Genomic DNA, 16,487 nt, shown 5'->3' with positions numbered 1-16,487 from the left:
CTTTGGCTGCCGAAAGAAATAGTCAGAATAATGAACTGGATATTATCGCACATGGAGCAAGTCGAAGAATATTAACCAAAATGACCCCAAACCAACCATATGACAAAAAGGTGAAGTACGTATGATAGCTCTGTAGATCAATAGTAACCTGTCAATGCTGTAACATCTACTATCATGCACACATAAACCTGAGGCTTCTCAAAGTTACTATTTGTTGTTAGGAAAATTTTCAAATTTTAGCCTTTCAAGGGTTTGGTCAAAGTTCAGAGTAAAGACTGGTTCCCACGATATCGATGTAGGTCAGGGTTGCCCTCTCAGCAATTATTAAATTGCTGAGAGGGAAAATGCTTATCAAATTAGCACCGTAAACTGATGCCATTGCTGATGCAAAACAGAAAAATGTTGGAAAACATTTCTCGATATTTTGCCGCCCATTCACGACAGCCTACGCAATGTGCACCTGCCACGTATTACTTGAGCTATATTTCCCTTCATGACAATTGCTGCAGGACTAGTATTTTATCGTTTCCAAAACCGCATTGTATAAAGAGAACGGTATGCCGCAGACTATTTTCGGATGTAAACAGAAATGGGTTGCTGATAGTGTGAACTATATTATCATAGACAATCACTAATGTATTGCAGGATTAATGCGAACATACTGAAACATAGTGTGAAGCAACCTTGACAGATAATTTATATGAAACTAGAAAAAACGAGTAAAACATCAAGAAAATACAAACGCCTACCGGCGTTAGTCTCAGGCTCCTCACACGGACGAATGGTGAGACAACTTGGCTGATCACCTCCCTCCTTGCACTTCTGCAGTTTACTCTGGGTCGCCTTACAGACCTCCTGCAAATAATTCTCACTCCAGCACTAACACTTTCAAATGGCCCAACCAATGATCCCCAATAGGACAACTCATATTTAAAAACAGAGCCAATTGAAGCGCTCTGAATTCCAGTTCTGGTTACGACTACTCAGACAAATAACCTTACAGGAAGATTTTAATGCTCATGAAATCTATGTGGCCCGTGTACTGAGATCCAGTTAACTGTCATCTGGTGCATTTGCTTTTAGAAAGCTGGCAAAAAAGGAAGTGCATCTGGTTGCAACAGACCCTGTAGGAGTAAACTGACAGGCCTCTCAGTCTAACAGACTGCAGTAACTAAACAACAAACTGGGTCACTCCACCCAAACACTTGAGTACGAGTTTGTCACTATTAGTGTATCATAGCAAAACTTTTCAGGTAAACTATTTTTCGAGGTATTTCCAGTCTATCTCTACATTAGCTATGTCACTATGTCATATTACAACCTCCTCATGGTAAAACTAATGCTTATTTACGAAAGGACCCTAACAACTGTACAAGACTCATCGCTTAGCATAAACAACAGAGCACAACTAGTGCACACTTTGTTGGCCATGACATAAGAGAGCGCCATGCAGAAGAAAGGAGTGGGGGAGGGGGCAGTCTGGCTGAAATAGACTTGCCTTGACAGGTTTCTCCTGATCCTTAGAATACTTTATGACACACTTGAGATTTCTAAGCATATCAAGGGCCTCCGTATAAGTTGAATCATATTCCAGTGCTCTTTCATAATGATGTATTGCTCCAGTTTCATTTCGTCTTATGGCCAGAAGATTGGCTTGAGTGAAATGTGTCACGGGCTGCAACAACACATGGCATTTACTGTAATTGGTAAACAGTGTACAATGTGTCAGCCTTGCAAAAGATACACGGAAATGAATTAATTACTTATCAAATGAGACTGCATGATGCGGCATCTTAAAGTTTGGTTCATAGCAACATTTTATATTGTAAAACACTTGACATACTGAAAACCGAGAACATAAAATTGGATTATATATGCTTGACATAGTAAACTTGACACTATATTAATCACCACAGCCTCTTACCTCAAACGGACAGAATATGAGAGCTTGCCGAGTCATGTTAAGGGCATCCTCAGATTTGTTCCACTTGAGGAAGATGTTAGCAACGTTGACAAGAGGCACATCCACGTAGTCAGCGGGGACAAAATGGAGGGAGCGACGAAGACACTCTATAGCATGGTAGTTGTTACCTACTACCCTCCAATACAGACCCGCCAAGTTGTAAAGCAGCCAGCGCGGAGCGAGATTCTGCAAAAATATCTATGCGATACAACATCTGAGCATTTTACACAAAGATGTCAATATACAGATGAGTTATCATCGAAACAGATAAAATCACCATGTTTTTTCATAGAGGTTATGGTGAGTCACGCTTAACTAGAATGACTAGAACACAACCACTACCACAGAGCACTTATTCACAAGTTTTGTACTTCACAGCGTAACCAAGACATCTCGGCCTTTCGATCTTCGTTGAGCAACTACCTGAAGGTAAGTACAGTATTGAGAAGTTGTCTCCACAATGAGACAAATACTTTTACCGATCACAGCCACCACCATCAGCAACAAGAAATCAATGTTTTAAAATTTAATACTAATGAAACCCATAGGTCCGAGTAGCTCCTTGGGACTAGTATAGTTAAGAAGTTAAAGATATAGCGTAATCTACCTACTTGCTTCAAAGCTGTTAGAATTCTTTGGCCAACTTCTTCCTCTTCAACCTCTCCTCCGTTCACCCAGCTAAGCATAATCTGAGCGGAAAAACACAAATGACATAACAAAGGGTTCACAACTAACAGCAGTGATCACACAGCATAGCACTTTTGTCTACAAAAATAAATTGACATTTCAACAAACAAAAAATCAAGATAATGAGCTTAAAACTCAGGACATCACCGCACAAGAGTGCGCAAGTTGTGACTGAGTTGTCGGGATTGTTAGACTAAATGACGCAGTGTAAAACAGATCGAAATTCCTAAAATGATTTTGCCAGCATTACACAGTAAACATAAAATCTCTAAAACCTACCTTCCTCATATCTGCCTCTTCTGCTGACCTCAAAGGTACCTTCTCACGCTGCTGAAAGGCCTCGATGTGATCGAGGAACATTTCACCTTGCTTTAAATCGACTATATTAACACAAACAGGTGGATACCATGGAAGGGCGTGCTGCTCACCCGCCTGTATGTCTATTGCCTCGGTTAGGAAGACATGAGAGCTATAACGGAGAAGAAATTTATCTATTAGCCCATTATAACTGTGTCCAGCAAGGCAGTGCACGAGTCTGGGTAAGTGATGGGTTGGACGAGCACAAGACCGCTCCAAAAGTTTGGGTTTTAATATTTTTGTACCTAGACTTAAATGCTTGATGCCCTATGGCACAGTGCAAGACAGGTTCGACTGTCAACCATAAATGTATACAATTACTATGAGTCACAAGTTGTCTGCGTGAAATAAAATGACAATTAAAGCCAACTGGAATAAAGACTCACTCAAAGCCTTTGTTCTCCGGTGGTAAAAAGGTTGAGGGGTAATCTTGCCAGCCAAGTGGCTTAGCATTGTGCTTTTCACATTCCTCCTTACTCGGCCAATTGGAATCGAGATATGCTGGCTTGAGTGCTGAGGATGTCTAGAAACAACTTGAGCATATAGACTATCACATATCAAAGGAAACAGCTTACCGAGCTCAGATATAACCAACATAGGCTGAGCTATAGACGAGTGCTTCTCCAAGAACAGCTGCTAAAGAAGAACCATCAATTACGAACCTGCTCGCCTGCTGCGTATGTTGGAGGGTGGACGGGTTTGCTGTAATCTTGCTTTGCTCCATTTCGAGTGCGAGCAGCGACCACATCATCCCTATATGTGCCTTCCTCTAGAGCTTTCACTCTGTCAGTTTCTTCCCTCATCCTTTCCAACTACATCAATAACATGGGATTTGCCGACACATGAAGCATTAGCGCGTATTCCCTGAATGATTATACACAGCCAAAGAGCGCGAACTTACAAATACAACTGAACGGTCTGTAAAATGGCACAACAAGAGAAAGCCTTAAAAATATTCTACCTCTGAATCCGTTATGGGTATGCTAGAGAACTTTCTTTCTATGTCAAGGTTATCCTGAGAGCTGTTGACCTCAAGCTCTTTGTTAGTCCACTCACACACTACGGTGTGTTCGTCGCCGCTAACAGCCACGTGACAATGCTCCCCTAAAGGCAGAGACGATACTCTCTTTACTAGACCGACAGAGATTCTTTTCCTAAACTGACATGGTTCCTGCTAAATGACTCGGACAGAATATACTGGGGATACAAACCCATAACATGGCGACCAGAGGCCTTGCGCGCTCGCTCGTGCTGGAAGAACTCTGCATTCCGTGTGACTCTGTCACTCCTGAAGGCCTGCTCACTCACCATCTTCTCTGTCAGCTGTTGCAGTGACTCGTGCTTCTTTTGGTACTTGCGCAGATTCTCAAGAGCCAACTGTAGATTCCTGCCAGCAGCAACATACAGACAGTTACTTACTGTACCATTTACTGTACAATTACATGCAGTGCAGCTACAGCATGTACATATAACTGTACAGCATGTACATGTAACTGTACCGCATGTACATGTAACTGTACAGCATGTACCGTACAGTTACATGCTGTACAATTACGGAATCTTCCCATCATGGAGAGAGGATTTAATTGAACATTTTAATCACCACACCAGTGTTAGCAAAACCTAAAAAAAAACAATTTTATAATTTTACAAAAAATTAACTAAAACAACTGACCGATGATGATGCAATGGTTTGCAGGTTTGATAATCTTACCAATAGGAACACACTGAACATAGATTACACTTGAAACTCTGTTCAATAACTAAACTTTCACATTAATCAATCTTACAATCAGAGGGTTAGCTGCCTTTCTGAATGCCAGAAGTTCAATAGGCTGCCAACTCCAAAAAACATGTCTGAACTTCAAAGCGTGTAATGTCAGTTTTAACTTTCAATGTTAGATTATTATTATAATTCATATTATAACACAGTTTTAAAATATTCATCAGACTAATTAACATAAACTTGACTAGAATAATAACAAAGCTCTATATGTGTTAGAGTAAAATGTAGAGAAACTGAGTAAACTAAACCAGCTCCATGAGCACATGACTCCAATAGAAATATAGGTTAACATACATGTAGGGTACTACTACTATCTATGTATTCTATCAATTAGCCTACCTGTGCTGTTCTTCCAGAGCCTGTTCTAACTTGGCGTGACAAATAACAGCCCATCTTCTCTTCTCCGCTGCCTCAAAGTCAGGTTGTAGAGAGAGTGTGTTGTCAAAGCAATGTATAGATCTATTGTATTCTGTTAATACCTGCAATGGACCTAACTGTCTTCAGACTATCCAGCATCAGCGCAAATAGAAACATGTACACTGTGTTTCACACACTGATGTTGCAATACTGAAGGTTTTCAGAGCAACATTGATTCATCGACATTTATCTACTATTTATCTCAATTGAAGACTGTTTAATGCATACTGCACGTACCTTTTGCTACGACATTAATATACTCAACATGTCAAACAGCAACAGTCAGTAATAGGCTACTAATTTACAAGTTAATGCAAGACTAACACACTCTCAATTAACTATTATAAAAACTAATTTACCACACTTTCATCATTAACCAAAAGCGAAAATAATAATTTGGCTGAGAATAAGCGTGTTGGGCCCGCTACACTGACATAGCGAGTCAGCATGTATTCTGCATGTAGAGAAGATGTTACTTACAGCATAGATGTTGCCAAGAGTGAAATGGTGAACATTGAGGGTGCTGGAGAGGTCAAGTGCTGCCTCCACCACAATTGCTGCTTCATGGGAGTACTTTGATCGATGAAGAATGTTACCCAGACTCACGTAGGCAATGTCTCTGTAGTCACTGCAACAGTCAATAAACACAACAATAAATATAAATACAGTCAAACATGGATAACTCGCCCACGGATAGCTCGAACACATGGTTAATTCAAATGGTTTCTTTGGTTCGTTCCCACGTAATGATAAATCGCTATAGATAACTCGAACTCAACACTGTTAACTCGAACTGTTTTTTGCCCAACAGCTACCGAAACGGTTGTTATCGCTTTAGAAAATCACTTTATTCCAGGCCATAGAGGTAAACCTCAACTTTTCGTAATTCATAAGCGTCGTTATTACCACCATCGGCAAAATATTTTTGTCAACGACTTTTCTAAAGGTTTGGTGAAATTTGATTTAAACTAAACATCCGCTTAACGATCGCCCTTCCGAAGCGAGGTAAAGTGAGGTAATCTTTGCATAAACTTCAAGAAAAATCGGCAAAATTGATCGTGGGTAAAACGCTCAAAAGAAAAAGATGTCTTTTCTTTTGAGCATTTCAACAACGATCAAGTTTTGCCAATGTCAATCTAAAAAACGTCCTGGCAATAACATCCCCTCAAACAACGAACCAATCTCAAGTGATAGAAAAATCTATACTTTTTGATAAAAACGTTTTAAACTTTACATTAGAAGCATTTAATTTGAAACAGGCCATTTGTGCTTTTGATTTATGTTATAGTTTGTATATGTACATGTATCTACTAATAAATAAGTAAATACATGGACTTGTGACAGTGCTCTGATAATTTGGACGCTTTGATAATTCGAACACTTTCGCTCGGTCCCGTGAAGTTCGAGTTATCCATGTTTGACTGTATATCAAATCGACAGAGATGTTTTGGAGAGTAAATATAATCTGTCATGATATTTTCAAAGAGAAAAATTAAGACTTTGTAAAAAATTTGTAACAAAGTAGACGAGACTAACAAAAATCAAAAGTGGGTTTTTATTGACGGTGAACTAGTTGAAAGTAGCTCTCTTAACTCTGTATAGGTTACATATTTCATGAATGGTTCAGCGATATATGAGCCAATAGACACGTCAACATTTAGTAGATTTACCAAGCAACTATAAAACAAGTTTATCAATAGTTTTATTTACCGACTGACTGGTGATGAGAGAGAAGCCTAACAGCTTTTATCAACTGTAGATAACGCTGACGAGTATCTCTACCACTCTAAACCATAGACATATTAACTATATATAAGTATAGTTATATACTTATACATGTATATAACTATATATACTAAGTATAGTTATATTTATATACCTAAGTATAGTTATATACTTATATATAACTATATATACTAAGTGTAGTTATAGTTTTATACCTAAGTATAGTTATATACTTATATATAACTACTAGCTGTGCTACTCGGCATTGCCCGGGTAATAGAAAAGCCTTTTTGGACAGAAAATTGATTTGTATTTAACATATAACAACGTTTGCCATTCTAGCTTTCAAACTACATATCATGAGAAAAGTGTTTCGTCTTAAAAACAATGAGAAGTAGTGAGAGTTGCTTGCTATTAGCCTGGCTATTAGCCAAGCTTGCTTGTTAATAGCCTTAGTATATATAGTTATATACTTATATATAACTATATATAAGTGTAGTTATATACCTAAGTATAGTTATATACTTATATATACTTATATATAGCTATATATACCTAAGTATAGTTATATACTTATATATAACTATATATACCTAAGTATAGCTATATACTTATATATAACTATATATACATCTAAGTATAGTTATATACTTATATATAACTATATATACCTAAGTATAGTTATATACTTACATATAACTATATATTTTTAAGTATAGTTATATACCAAAGTATAGTTAATAGGTCTATGCTCTAAACAATCAACAAATACGGTCGAGAAAAAAATCCCAATGAGATTGCAGTTGTATTCAGCAGCATTTATTGAGTGTTAATTATCAATATTGTCACAAGCTCATTGATTCTTAAACTAGGATGGATTTCATTTTCCTCAACAATATAAATACATATTCATATCAGAACATCCTTGAGAATGATTTTGGCAATGCTATTAACATTTGAATTAAATTTGATTGCCTCAGTACTTTAGCGAGTATAGTGAAATACCTAGGAGAGTAGTGCAGTGCCCTCCTTAAGCATTCAATAGCTTCATATGAGTTGCCTTTAATTCTCCAATAGAAAGCTGCCATGTTATACAACACCCACGAGGTCTGGTTCTACAATCACACGAAGACACTGCTAACCAATTTCTGTATTTTCTGCTTTGATGCATGAACAACAATGGTGTAAAGAATATCATTTACCATAAACCCTTCGGCTCCTGTAGACAGGGCTCGCATTCGCCAAAAACGGCATACATACCTTTTCAGATCTATATTTATAGTGCAAAACACATTATTATATGACAAAGCATGAAAGAGACCTTCTCAAAGTCTGCACTCGAGCATCCCTTTGTCATAAAACGTCAACTTTCACAAGGCTGCAAAAACTCTGCATATTGAACCTAGGTGTATGACATGGCATTAATAGAACATCTTGTCAACCTGCAAAAAGCGTCAACAACTCACCAGTTTGAGTGCCTCATTAACAAGATGGCCGTATTCATCCTCACTATCCCTCCTAGTTATGGCGCTCTTCAGCCCAATCTCTGACATGCCTTGAAGGAGACGCCTGCCTTGCACACCCTAACAATGGATGTTACAAAACTACACTTCAAACAAGTTTCTGACAGTTTGCTTTAAGAAAAATCAATTTCTATTAAACAATCTGTTATCTCATACTATAATACTGAAAATTGTTAGTCTTAAACCGGAGACTAGATGATGAAGGAATGATGAAGCGCAATAAAGGTTTAGAGCTAAGCATCTCAAACACTCCTCTGGTTACTATAACTTGTAATTATTCACGCTTCACTCTAGATACCAAAACCTTACTTCATCACTTATAGAAAGGTTCATGAGCTCTTCACCAAGTATTTAAACGAAATGATTAAAATCAAATGCTTTATAAAAAGTTGTTTGCTCTTGCTTCACTGTTAGGATGAAGGAGAACACAATCTTTAATTTCATAGCTAGTTCTGGAAATATGTTCACTGCTCGTTCACCGAGCCGCTACCCATGTTTGGTCAAAACCATTCGGTGAGCGAGTTATAAATATTCATAATCTCTAAGCACATTTAAACGCAAGATGCCGACAGCACGAATATTTACTTCTTCAAATATAAAATCTTCAAGTTTGCTTTAAGCTATTTTAAATACAGTAGAAAACTAGAAATTCCCCTGTCATACAGCCCACGACCAAAGTGATATTGGAAAAAAGAAAGGGTACTGATGGTTGAGAAATGCAATATTAGCAGTCAAATGGCACTGCAGTGCAATAGAATAACTGCAATGGTAGCTGCAATGTACTGGGTGTTATTATGTACAACAAAAAGCAATAATGAAAGGAAAAGATTATATGTTTATATCTCTGCCCCGCAATAGAAGAAATGCAATTATTAGAAGTAAAATGCACTGATATTATTAGAATAACCAATATTATTAATATAGTAATACAGTAATAATAAAAAACCAATGCACAATTTTGTTTACATTTCAAAACGCCATAGCTAATAATATCAAGAAGTTGTGATATTTATATAGATTTTTAGAAAATCTATTTAACAAAACTTCAGAAAAAATAATAACAGTAACATATTGTCCAACATCGATCACTATATACTTCGATCTTGTAAATTCGAATGCTTATTCTTATAATTAAATCTTATAAAATCGAATAATTATTCTTATAATTAAATATTGTAATAATCTCATAAGCAACGTTAAAAAAATATAATCGTCATTTCATTTGCTTTCACTGCTTTGGACATCAGTTGGAATACCAAAGTACTCATAAGTGTCCAAAATGTCAGTTACTTTGAAATCGGCCAAAAAGAAACAAACTTTTCAGTACTTCTACGTTAATTACAGAAACCTTCGGCAATTGGACAATGCTATAGACTGGTGAAATGTGCATGTTTTTTTTTCGTGAAATGCGCATGACTTAATGGTTCTATTCTCTGTCGCTCGGTGTTCCGTTTACCGGTCTTAATTTTGATAAAATAAGGCTTTTCAAGTTTTAATAACGATTTCAGGCCGAATTAATCTGTCTATTTATGTATAATCCGATCAGATGGGTAGTTTAGGAAATTTTCTACAAATAATAAAGACTTGGTAACATATTTAAATAGGTTTATATGTGTTTTGTATCGTTATTATACTTAAACGACTCCATTGCACAATGGTTAAATTTGTTGATGAGATTTCGGTACAAGGGTTTGCGACGGACGTTGATGAATAATTTTCGTGAGTTGTGTGCACATATGCATTTATCATAAATCTCCCAAACAATTGCTTCGCTCATGTTTGGTCGTGGGACAATTGCAAGCCTAAGGCTTTTAATTATATGCAGTAAGTCGTGACTATTTGTGCAGATATGTTTCAAAAGACTATCAAATTGGGTCAAACTAGTAAGGGAGTAGGTGTTACAGAATAAAAAAACATATGCTGTGCAATGATGCCGTTTACCTCAAGGTGTTCAAAGGCGTACATGCTGAACGGGAGGGGAGAGTTACAATGGGGTGGGGAGTACTCAGTAGATGGAGGGTTCTCTAGATTAAGGTGGTCCTCGGCACTACAATACAGAAATTCTAAAACAAAACCTAAAATAGTGCCTCAATTCTCTTTGAGCAATAATATACAATAAGAACATATTATTACTGACGCCAGATGGTCATGAAGACATAAATTTTGTTATATAACAATAGTAATTATGCACGCAACAGCCAGTCATTTCAAACAATTTTATTAAAAATTCTGCTTGTTTTATCTCATCAAGGGCAGTCAGCCAATAGGCTAAGTCATATAGCTACACAATATTCATCATGAGCTGAGGGAATTGTCATCCACAATATTAAGATTAAGATTTTGAAAAGCTTAAGAATTAAAACCACAAAAGTGTGACACCATCGCACTTGTAGCAAGTACCTTCACTACATGACAGTACCTGTGCTCAACTGTCTTAGCTAATTTGTGGATAACAGCCTCTTTTTCACTCAAATCCAAATCAGCATTGTACGTGTCACCAGGCAATGTGTCAGTCACAGTGTCAGCCACACCAACACTGAAACTACTGATTAATATATAATTAACATATCATATTATATGTTAACTATATAACTAATATACGGTATATGTTAATGCTTATCAATTATTAATTATAATTAATTTATCATTATAAATAATTAGCATATTATATGTGAATTATTATAATATCATAACATTAGATGTTAACATAATATCTGATTACTTTATTAAAACTGATTTAGCTAGATCTTTTCATACAACCGATTATGTGACCAAGTATACATAGAGACCTCGCTAGCTAACCTAGTAATGACAAATAAAACATGAGCATATGCTCCAATGTACATTGTAAGTATGTTTTCATTTTCAGAGTAGCTGTTCTCAGTGTGTCAAAGTTCCAACTCACCGAATTCCCTTGTTTTCTAGTGGTAGGACTGTGCTGATATAAAGGTCAAATTCTGGTAGCCTTTTACCAGCCTTGACACAAGACTCCTCAGTCATGAGAAACTTCTCCTCAAACCCTGGTATAAAAAGTAGCAATGAAAAGTATATTTATCTTCAAATTAACAAACAAATCTAAACCTTGTATATGATGTCCAGAAGTGTGTGGCATGTCGGTAATTGTATTAAAGGAAAGATAGATGAAAGAAATCAGAGTAGCTCACAGAATAAAACTTGGTGCAAAGTTTAACACGTGAAATTTTATACAATTCAATCCTGAACACGATCATTGTAGAAGAAAATGAAAGAAATAAAAAAGAAGCGGTCTGTAACAAAGAAACAAGCTAATTATAGAGTTCAGTGAGCCTCTTTACTAGCGTATTTGAGTACATGTATTTAGTGCTAAACTAACTTCGATAGAATAAAGAGAGGAGTTACAAGCGTAGGAATATAATCCCTGCATCCACAGTGGAAAATGTAATGTACACGGCAAAACCAATGTGGGAAAGAAAAACAAGTGAACTCGCTAAACGATTAAGGTTTTTTCTATTGTTCCTTAGCAGTTGAAAATTGAAAATACCCCCTTACTAACCATCATCCTTGTCATCAGTGCTGTCAACTATATCCTGATTATCTGAGATATATGCTTTTATTTCCTCGAGTTGCTGCACCCGCTCCTCCTGACGCATGAATGCCACAAGGTCATGCGGCCTTTTCAAACTCAGACTTGAATCCGGCTAAACGTACAACCATAAAGATAATTCAAGATGGCGTGACAACTCACCTAGCAATCCCGCAATTACAATGCAACGATGCTATTGACGCTAGGAATACCTCAGCCTGCAAACCTACAAATTCTCAAGATATTTCCAGTGTTAATCATATAGAAATGTAAAGTTGCACAATCTAATCAAATTGCCTCGCTCAACATCCAAAAATAGGAATCCTAGCTATTAACTATTTATAGATTCTACGACTTCAACAAATGCTACAAATAAAGGTTACAAAACGAAGTCCGCAAATGTACCTGCTCTTCAAGTCTGCCATCTTCTGTCACGACCCAGTGTGTGGATGTATCAACATGAGCAGTGCCAACTAGTACCCCAACTAACACAGCAAGCAAGAAGTCGGCCATCTAAAAATCAACATCAAACTAAAAACAGGCAAGCACTCGTTGAAGTGATTAACAATTACACTAGCGCTTTCCATAGAAGCTAATCATGAAAATTACAAATCCCAGCCTTGTTTATAATACTGAAATTGAATTTTTCAACTTTTAGGAGCAATGACTAACACTCCTGTACATAGAAGTTTATCTGATGGCATGGCTGTCAAGCAAGTTAAATACAGTCAAACATGGATAACCCGAACTTCACGAGACCAAGCGAAAGTGTTCGAGTTATCATAGCGTTCAAGTTATCAGAGCACTGTCACAAGTCTATGTATTTATTTATTTATTAGTAGATACATGTACATATACAAACTATAATATAAATCAAAAGCATAAATGGCCTATTTCAAATTAAATGCTTCTAATGTAAAGTTTAAAACTTTTTTATCAAAAAGTATAGAAGATTTTTCTATCACTTGAGATTGGTTTGTTGTTTGAGGTGATGTTATTGCCAGGACGTTTTTTAGATTGACATTGGCAAAACTTGATCGTTGTTGAAATGCTCAGAAGAAAAGACATCTTTTTCTTTTGAGGATTTAACCAAGATCAATTTTGCCAATTTTTCTTGAAATTCATGCGAAGGTCACCTCACTTTTCCATGCTTCCGAAAGGCGATCGCTAAGCGGATGTTTGGTAAAAATCAAATTTCAACAAACCTTTAGAAAAGTCGTTGACAAAAATATTTTGCCGATGGTGGTAATAACGACGCTTATGAATTACGAAAAGATGAGGTTTACCTCTATGGCTTTGAATAAAGTGATTTTCTAAAGCGATAACAACCGTCTCGGTAGCCGTTGGGCAAAAAACTGTTCGAGTTAACAGAGTTGAGGTCGAGTTATCTAAAGCAATTTATCATTACGTGGGAACGGACCAAAGAAACCGTTCGAGTTAATCATGTGTTCGAGCTATCCGAGGGCGAGTTATCCATGTTTGACTGTATATGGTTCTTTGAACCATATATGAACCCCACCTCATGGTTTGTTCCTCTAATAATTGGGTGAACATATGCATCGAGGCTGGCATGGAAACTATTTGATTACACAGTGTGGGATAATTGTGATGCTCACGTGACCTTGGACCACAAATATAGCTATGCCGTGCATACATTTCAGCCTGAATATAGCATGTGAACTATAAGTTAATAAGCGTTACCACCAGTCATTAGATTGCATTACTATTGCAAATAAATTGATGAAAAGTACACATAGAAAAGCTTTTACTATGTACAGTATTACTTTTTACGCTTCAATCCAAGTTATTTGTGTCTTTACATTGAACACTTATGCAAATACTGTAAAACCTCTATGTGAACGCTACCTCCAATAGAATGCTACTATAGAAGACGGGTTGAAAAATACAACGGCATCCTTTTATTGAACCCTCTATTTGTCCGCCACTTTGACATTCTTTGATTTTTACGAACCCATAATAGAAAGTGATCAGTAAAAAAGTGTCCACACAATTGTACTAATTATGACTCAGTTACATCAATAACAATTAACTTTGTTGTTGTTGCTGTAGTGGTTGCCATGATTTTAGTGACGGTGTAACAGAAAATCGATTGTCACCATAATCAAAACTACACTTTGATTCAAAGTCATTAAGGTCTAAATCATCCATTGTTTTCAGATTTGTCCATAACGTAGTTTACAACCTTATCTGAGGACTTTAAAGTGCTTATTGAACAACGAAAATACACTTCAGGAACAACATACGACGTGTTGTACGACGTGTTAGCAGCGATTGTTATCACGCATTTTAACTTTAAAACATTAAAACCATCTTTAAAATTTAAAAACGTACTGTCCGTTTTCCAATTCCAAAGCTTAACAGTTTTCCTTTAAAATTTTAAAAGCGACACCATCGAAATATTTACCACGCTAATATTCACAGTCCCACGCTAATATTTTATAATGAAATTAATTCATTGTTCAACTCGATCTGATACTTCAAGTTGATGTGCTCTTGAGATATTCTTGTCACTTGTTATTTTCTTGCTAAACAACAATATATAGTAAATAGTAAGATAGTAAGATAGTAAATAACGATGAAACAAACATTGAAAAACAATAATTAATTTGATTTTTAATAATATGAATACAAATATTATACTGTTTTTAAATTAAATTTTTTTTGTTTTTACATAAATTGAATAGTATTTTTAAATGTAATATTTAATAGGTATTTCATATTTATTTGTAATATATACGTGTATAATGTATTACATTATATTCATTGTTTATTCGATTTTAAACAAAGTATAAACTTTGATATTTTCTGTTTGGTACAGTGCATCCCTGATTTATGGCGCTCCTTTTTCATGGTTTTTTGTCTTGGGTTGCAAAACACGATGTTTTTTCGTCCCTTCATTATGACATTCTTTTCACCATATGACGTCAACAAACGTGTCTCTCAAAATTTGAATTTGGCAGTCAGTATGCTGAATACGTCGGAATCACAAATATGCCGATATGTTATTTGCTGAAATCCCTTCTACAATGCCTGATAGTGATATGATGCTCACTCTCTCTCAGTTCGGCATTCTTTGTACTTCGTAAATACTAGATATTGTGTGAGTGAAACAAAAATTTGTGACAAGTAAGTGAGAGTGACAACTTATGGCGCATTTTAGCGTTTAATATAATATTTACTATAAACTTTAAATAATACTTACTATAAACTTTAAATCATTATACGTATATAACTCCATATAAAACTTTAATTAGTTAACCATACGTCTTAAGATCGATAATGACGTGAAAGGAAGAGGAAAAGGACTTCTATGGCAATGAAACTCGAGTTACTAAGTTAACCATAAGTTAAGTATAGTTACTAAGGTTAATATACTAGTTTGTTACTATTTTTTATAGAGCTGCACAATGATCGCGTTAATTAAACGATTAACGTGACTAATACAAATAAACGATTAACTGAGTTGGGCCAATTAATCTTCAATTAAAATGCAGGTGATGATCTTGATGTGATTACTTTCCTTTGTACTGTTCAGTACCATACGTTAGTAATACTAATGTAGCAGGTTACTACCATTTAATTTACTAACAAATAAATATTATGACAAGACACTTTCTTTACCAATAAATTAAACCACAATTATTTTGCACTCAACCATGAAAACACAGTGAGTCTCTAACATTAAACTTGTTTAAACAACACAATGCACAAGCGCCGTGCTGATCCAGCTGTAAGCGGCCATGTTGGTAGTTGTTTGAACATGTTTCTAGGTAAAAGCATTAAAAGTGATTTCAGTATTATTTAATATCTTACAGTTTATTTTTGTTTATTTTTAAAAACTTTTTAAAGTAAATTATACATGTATTTTCATTTTTCAAAAAAATCATAATCATATTTCAGCTTCAGAATATTAGTAATACAAGATTGACACTTTATTGGAACATGATAGCAGAAAAATGTCTTCCACCCTAGGTAGCGCATTTCTGTAAGTTGTTGGAAGCGTAAACAAGAAAGCGAAGTGCAGTATATGCCAGAAACATACCTGCCAACTCTCACGCATTAGGCGTGAGACTCACGCAATCACCCCAAAGAAAAAATGAAAATGCGTGAGATTTTTGCCCCAATTTCCACAATTTCATATATACTATCATTGCTACATCAATTGCCCCAAAACCAAATCTCACGCATTGCCCCACTCTTGGGTTGGCAGGTCTGCCTGTGAGCGGCTATTCTCTAAAGCTAGCAATGTTGTATGTAGGAAGAGGGCATCTCTTTATTCAGATAATGTGAATAAACTGTGCTGTCTCAACTCTTGGCTGACTTAATTATAGACTTTCATTGACCGTTTTCATACTCATAATTATTATTACATTGTAACTTATGTACATTGTACATAACATGTACTACTGCTAACAATTGCTTAAAATATAATTAATCTATATGTAG

General features: G+C 35.9%; 1 protein-coding gene across 1 annotated transcript in view; it reads right to left on the bottom strand.

Annotated features, from left to right (window-relative positions):
- Positions 1 to 16,081, bottom strand: part of LOC137385766 (tetratricopeptide repeat protein 17-like) — a 28,578-nt gene extending 12,497 nt beyond the window's left edge. The window contains exons 1-18 of the mRNA XM_068072317.1: positions 16,025 to 16,081; positions 12,426 to 12,533; positions 11,991 to 12,135; positions 11,364 to 11,478; positions 10,400 to 10,505; positions 8,402 to 8,518; positions 7,941 to 8,050; positions 5,691 to 5,838; positions 5,133 to 5,272; positions 4,219 to 4,394; positions 3,969 to 4,111; positions 3,670 to 3,819; positions 3,394 to 3,530; positions 2,930 to 3,119; positions 2,575 to 2,652; positions 1,925 to 2,149; positions 1,499 to 1,675; positions 750 to 879 (exon numbers count right to left, since the gene is read on the bottom strand). Of these exons, the coding sequence (XP_067928418.1) occupies positions 750 to 879; positions 1,499 to 1,675; positions 1,925 to 2,149; positions 2,575 to 2,652; positions 2,930 to 3,119; positions 3,394 to 3,530; positions 3,670 to 3,819; positions 3,969 to 4,111; positions 4,219 to 4,394; positions 5,133 to 5,272; positions 5,691 to 5,838; positions 7,941 to 8,050; positions 8,402 to 8,518; positions 10,400 to 10,505; positions 11,364 to 11,478; positions 11,991 to 12,135; positions 12,426 to 12,533; positions 16,025 to 16,081 (2,452 nt within the window). The remainder of the gene's footprint in view (positions 1 to 749; positions 880 to 1,498; positions 1,676 to 1,924; positions 2,150 to 2,574; positions 2,653 to 2,929; positions 3,120 to 3,393; positions 3,531 to 3,669; positions 3,820 to 3,968; positions 4,112 to 4,218; positions 4,395 to 5,132; positions 5,273 to 5,690; positions 5,839 to 7,940; positions 8,051 to 8,401; positions 8,519 to 10,399; positions 10,506 to 11,363; positions 11,479 to 11,990; positions 12,136 to 12,425; positions 12,534 to 16,024) is intronic.
- Positions 16,082 to 16,487: the final 406 nt, after the last annotated feature.

Source organism: Watersipora subatra, chromosome 1, assembly GCF_963576615.1.
Source record: "Watersipora subatra chromosome 1, tzWatSuba1.1, whole genome shotgun sequence".
In the NCBI taxonomy this organism is placed as follows: domain Eukaryota; kingdom Metazoa; phylum Bryozoa; class Gymnolaemata; order Cheilostomatida; family Watersiporidae; genus Watersipora; species Watersipora subatra.
The sequence above is the reverse complement of the archived record's forward strand: the minus strand, read 5'-3'. Positions and strand labels throughout refer to the sequence as shown.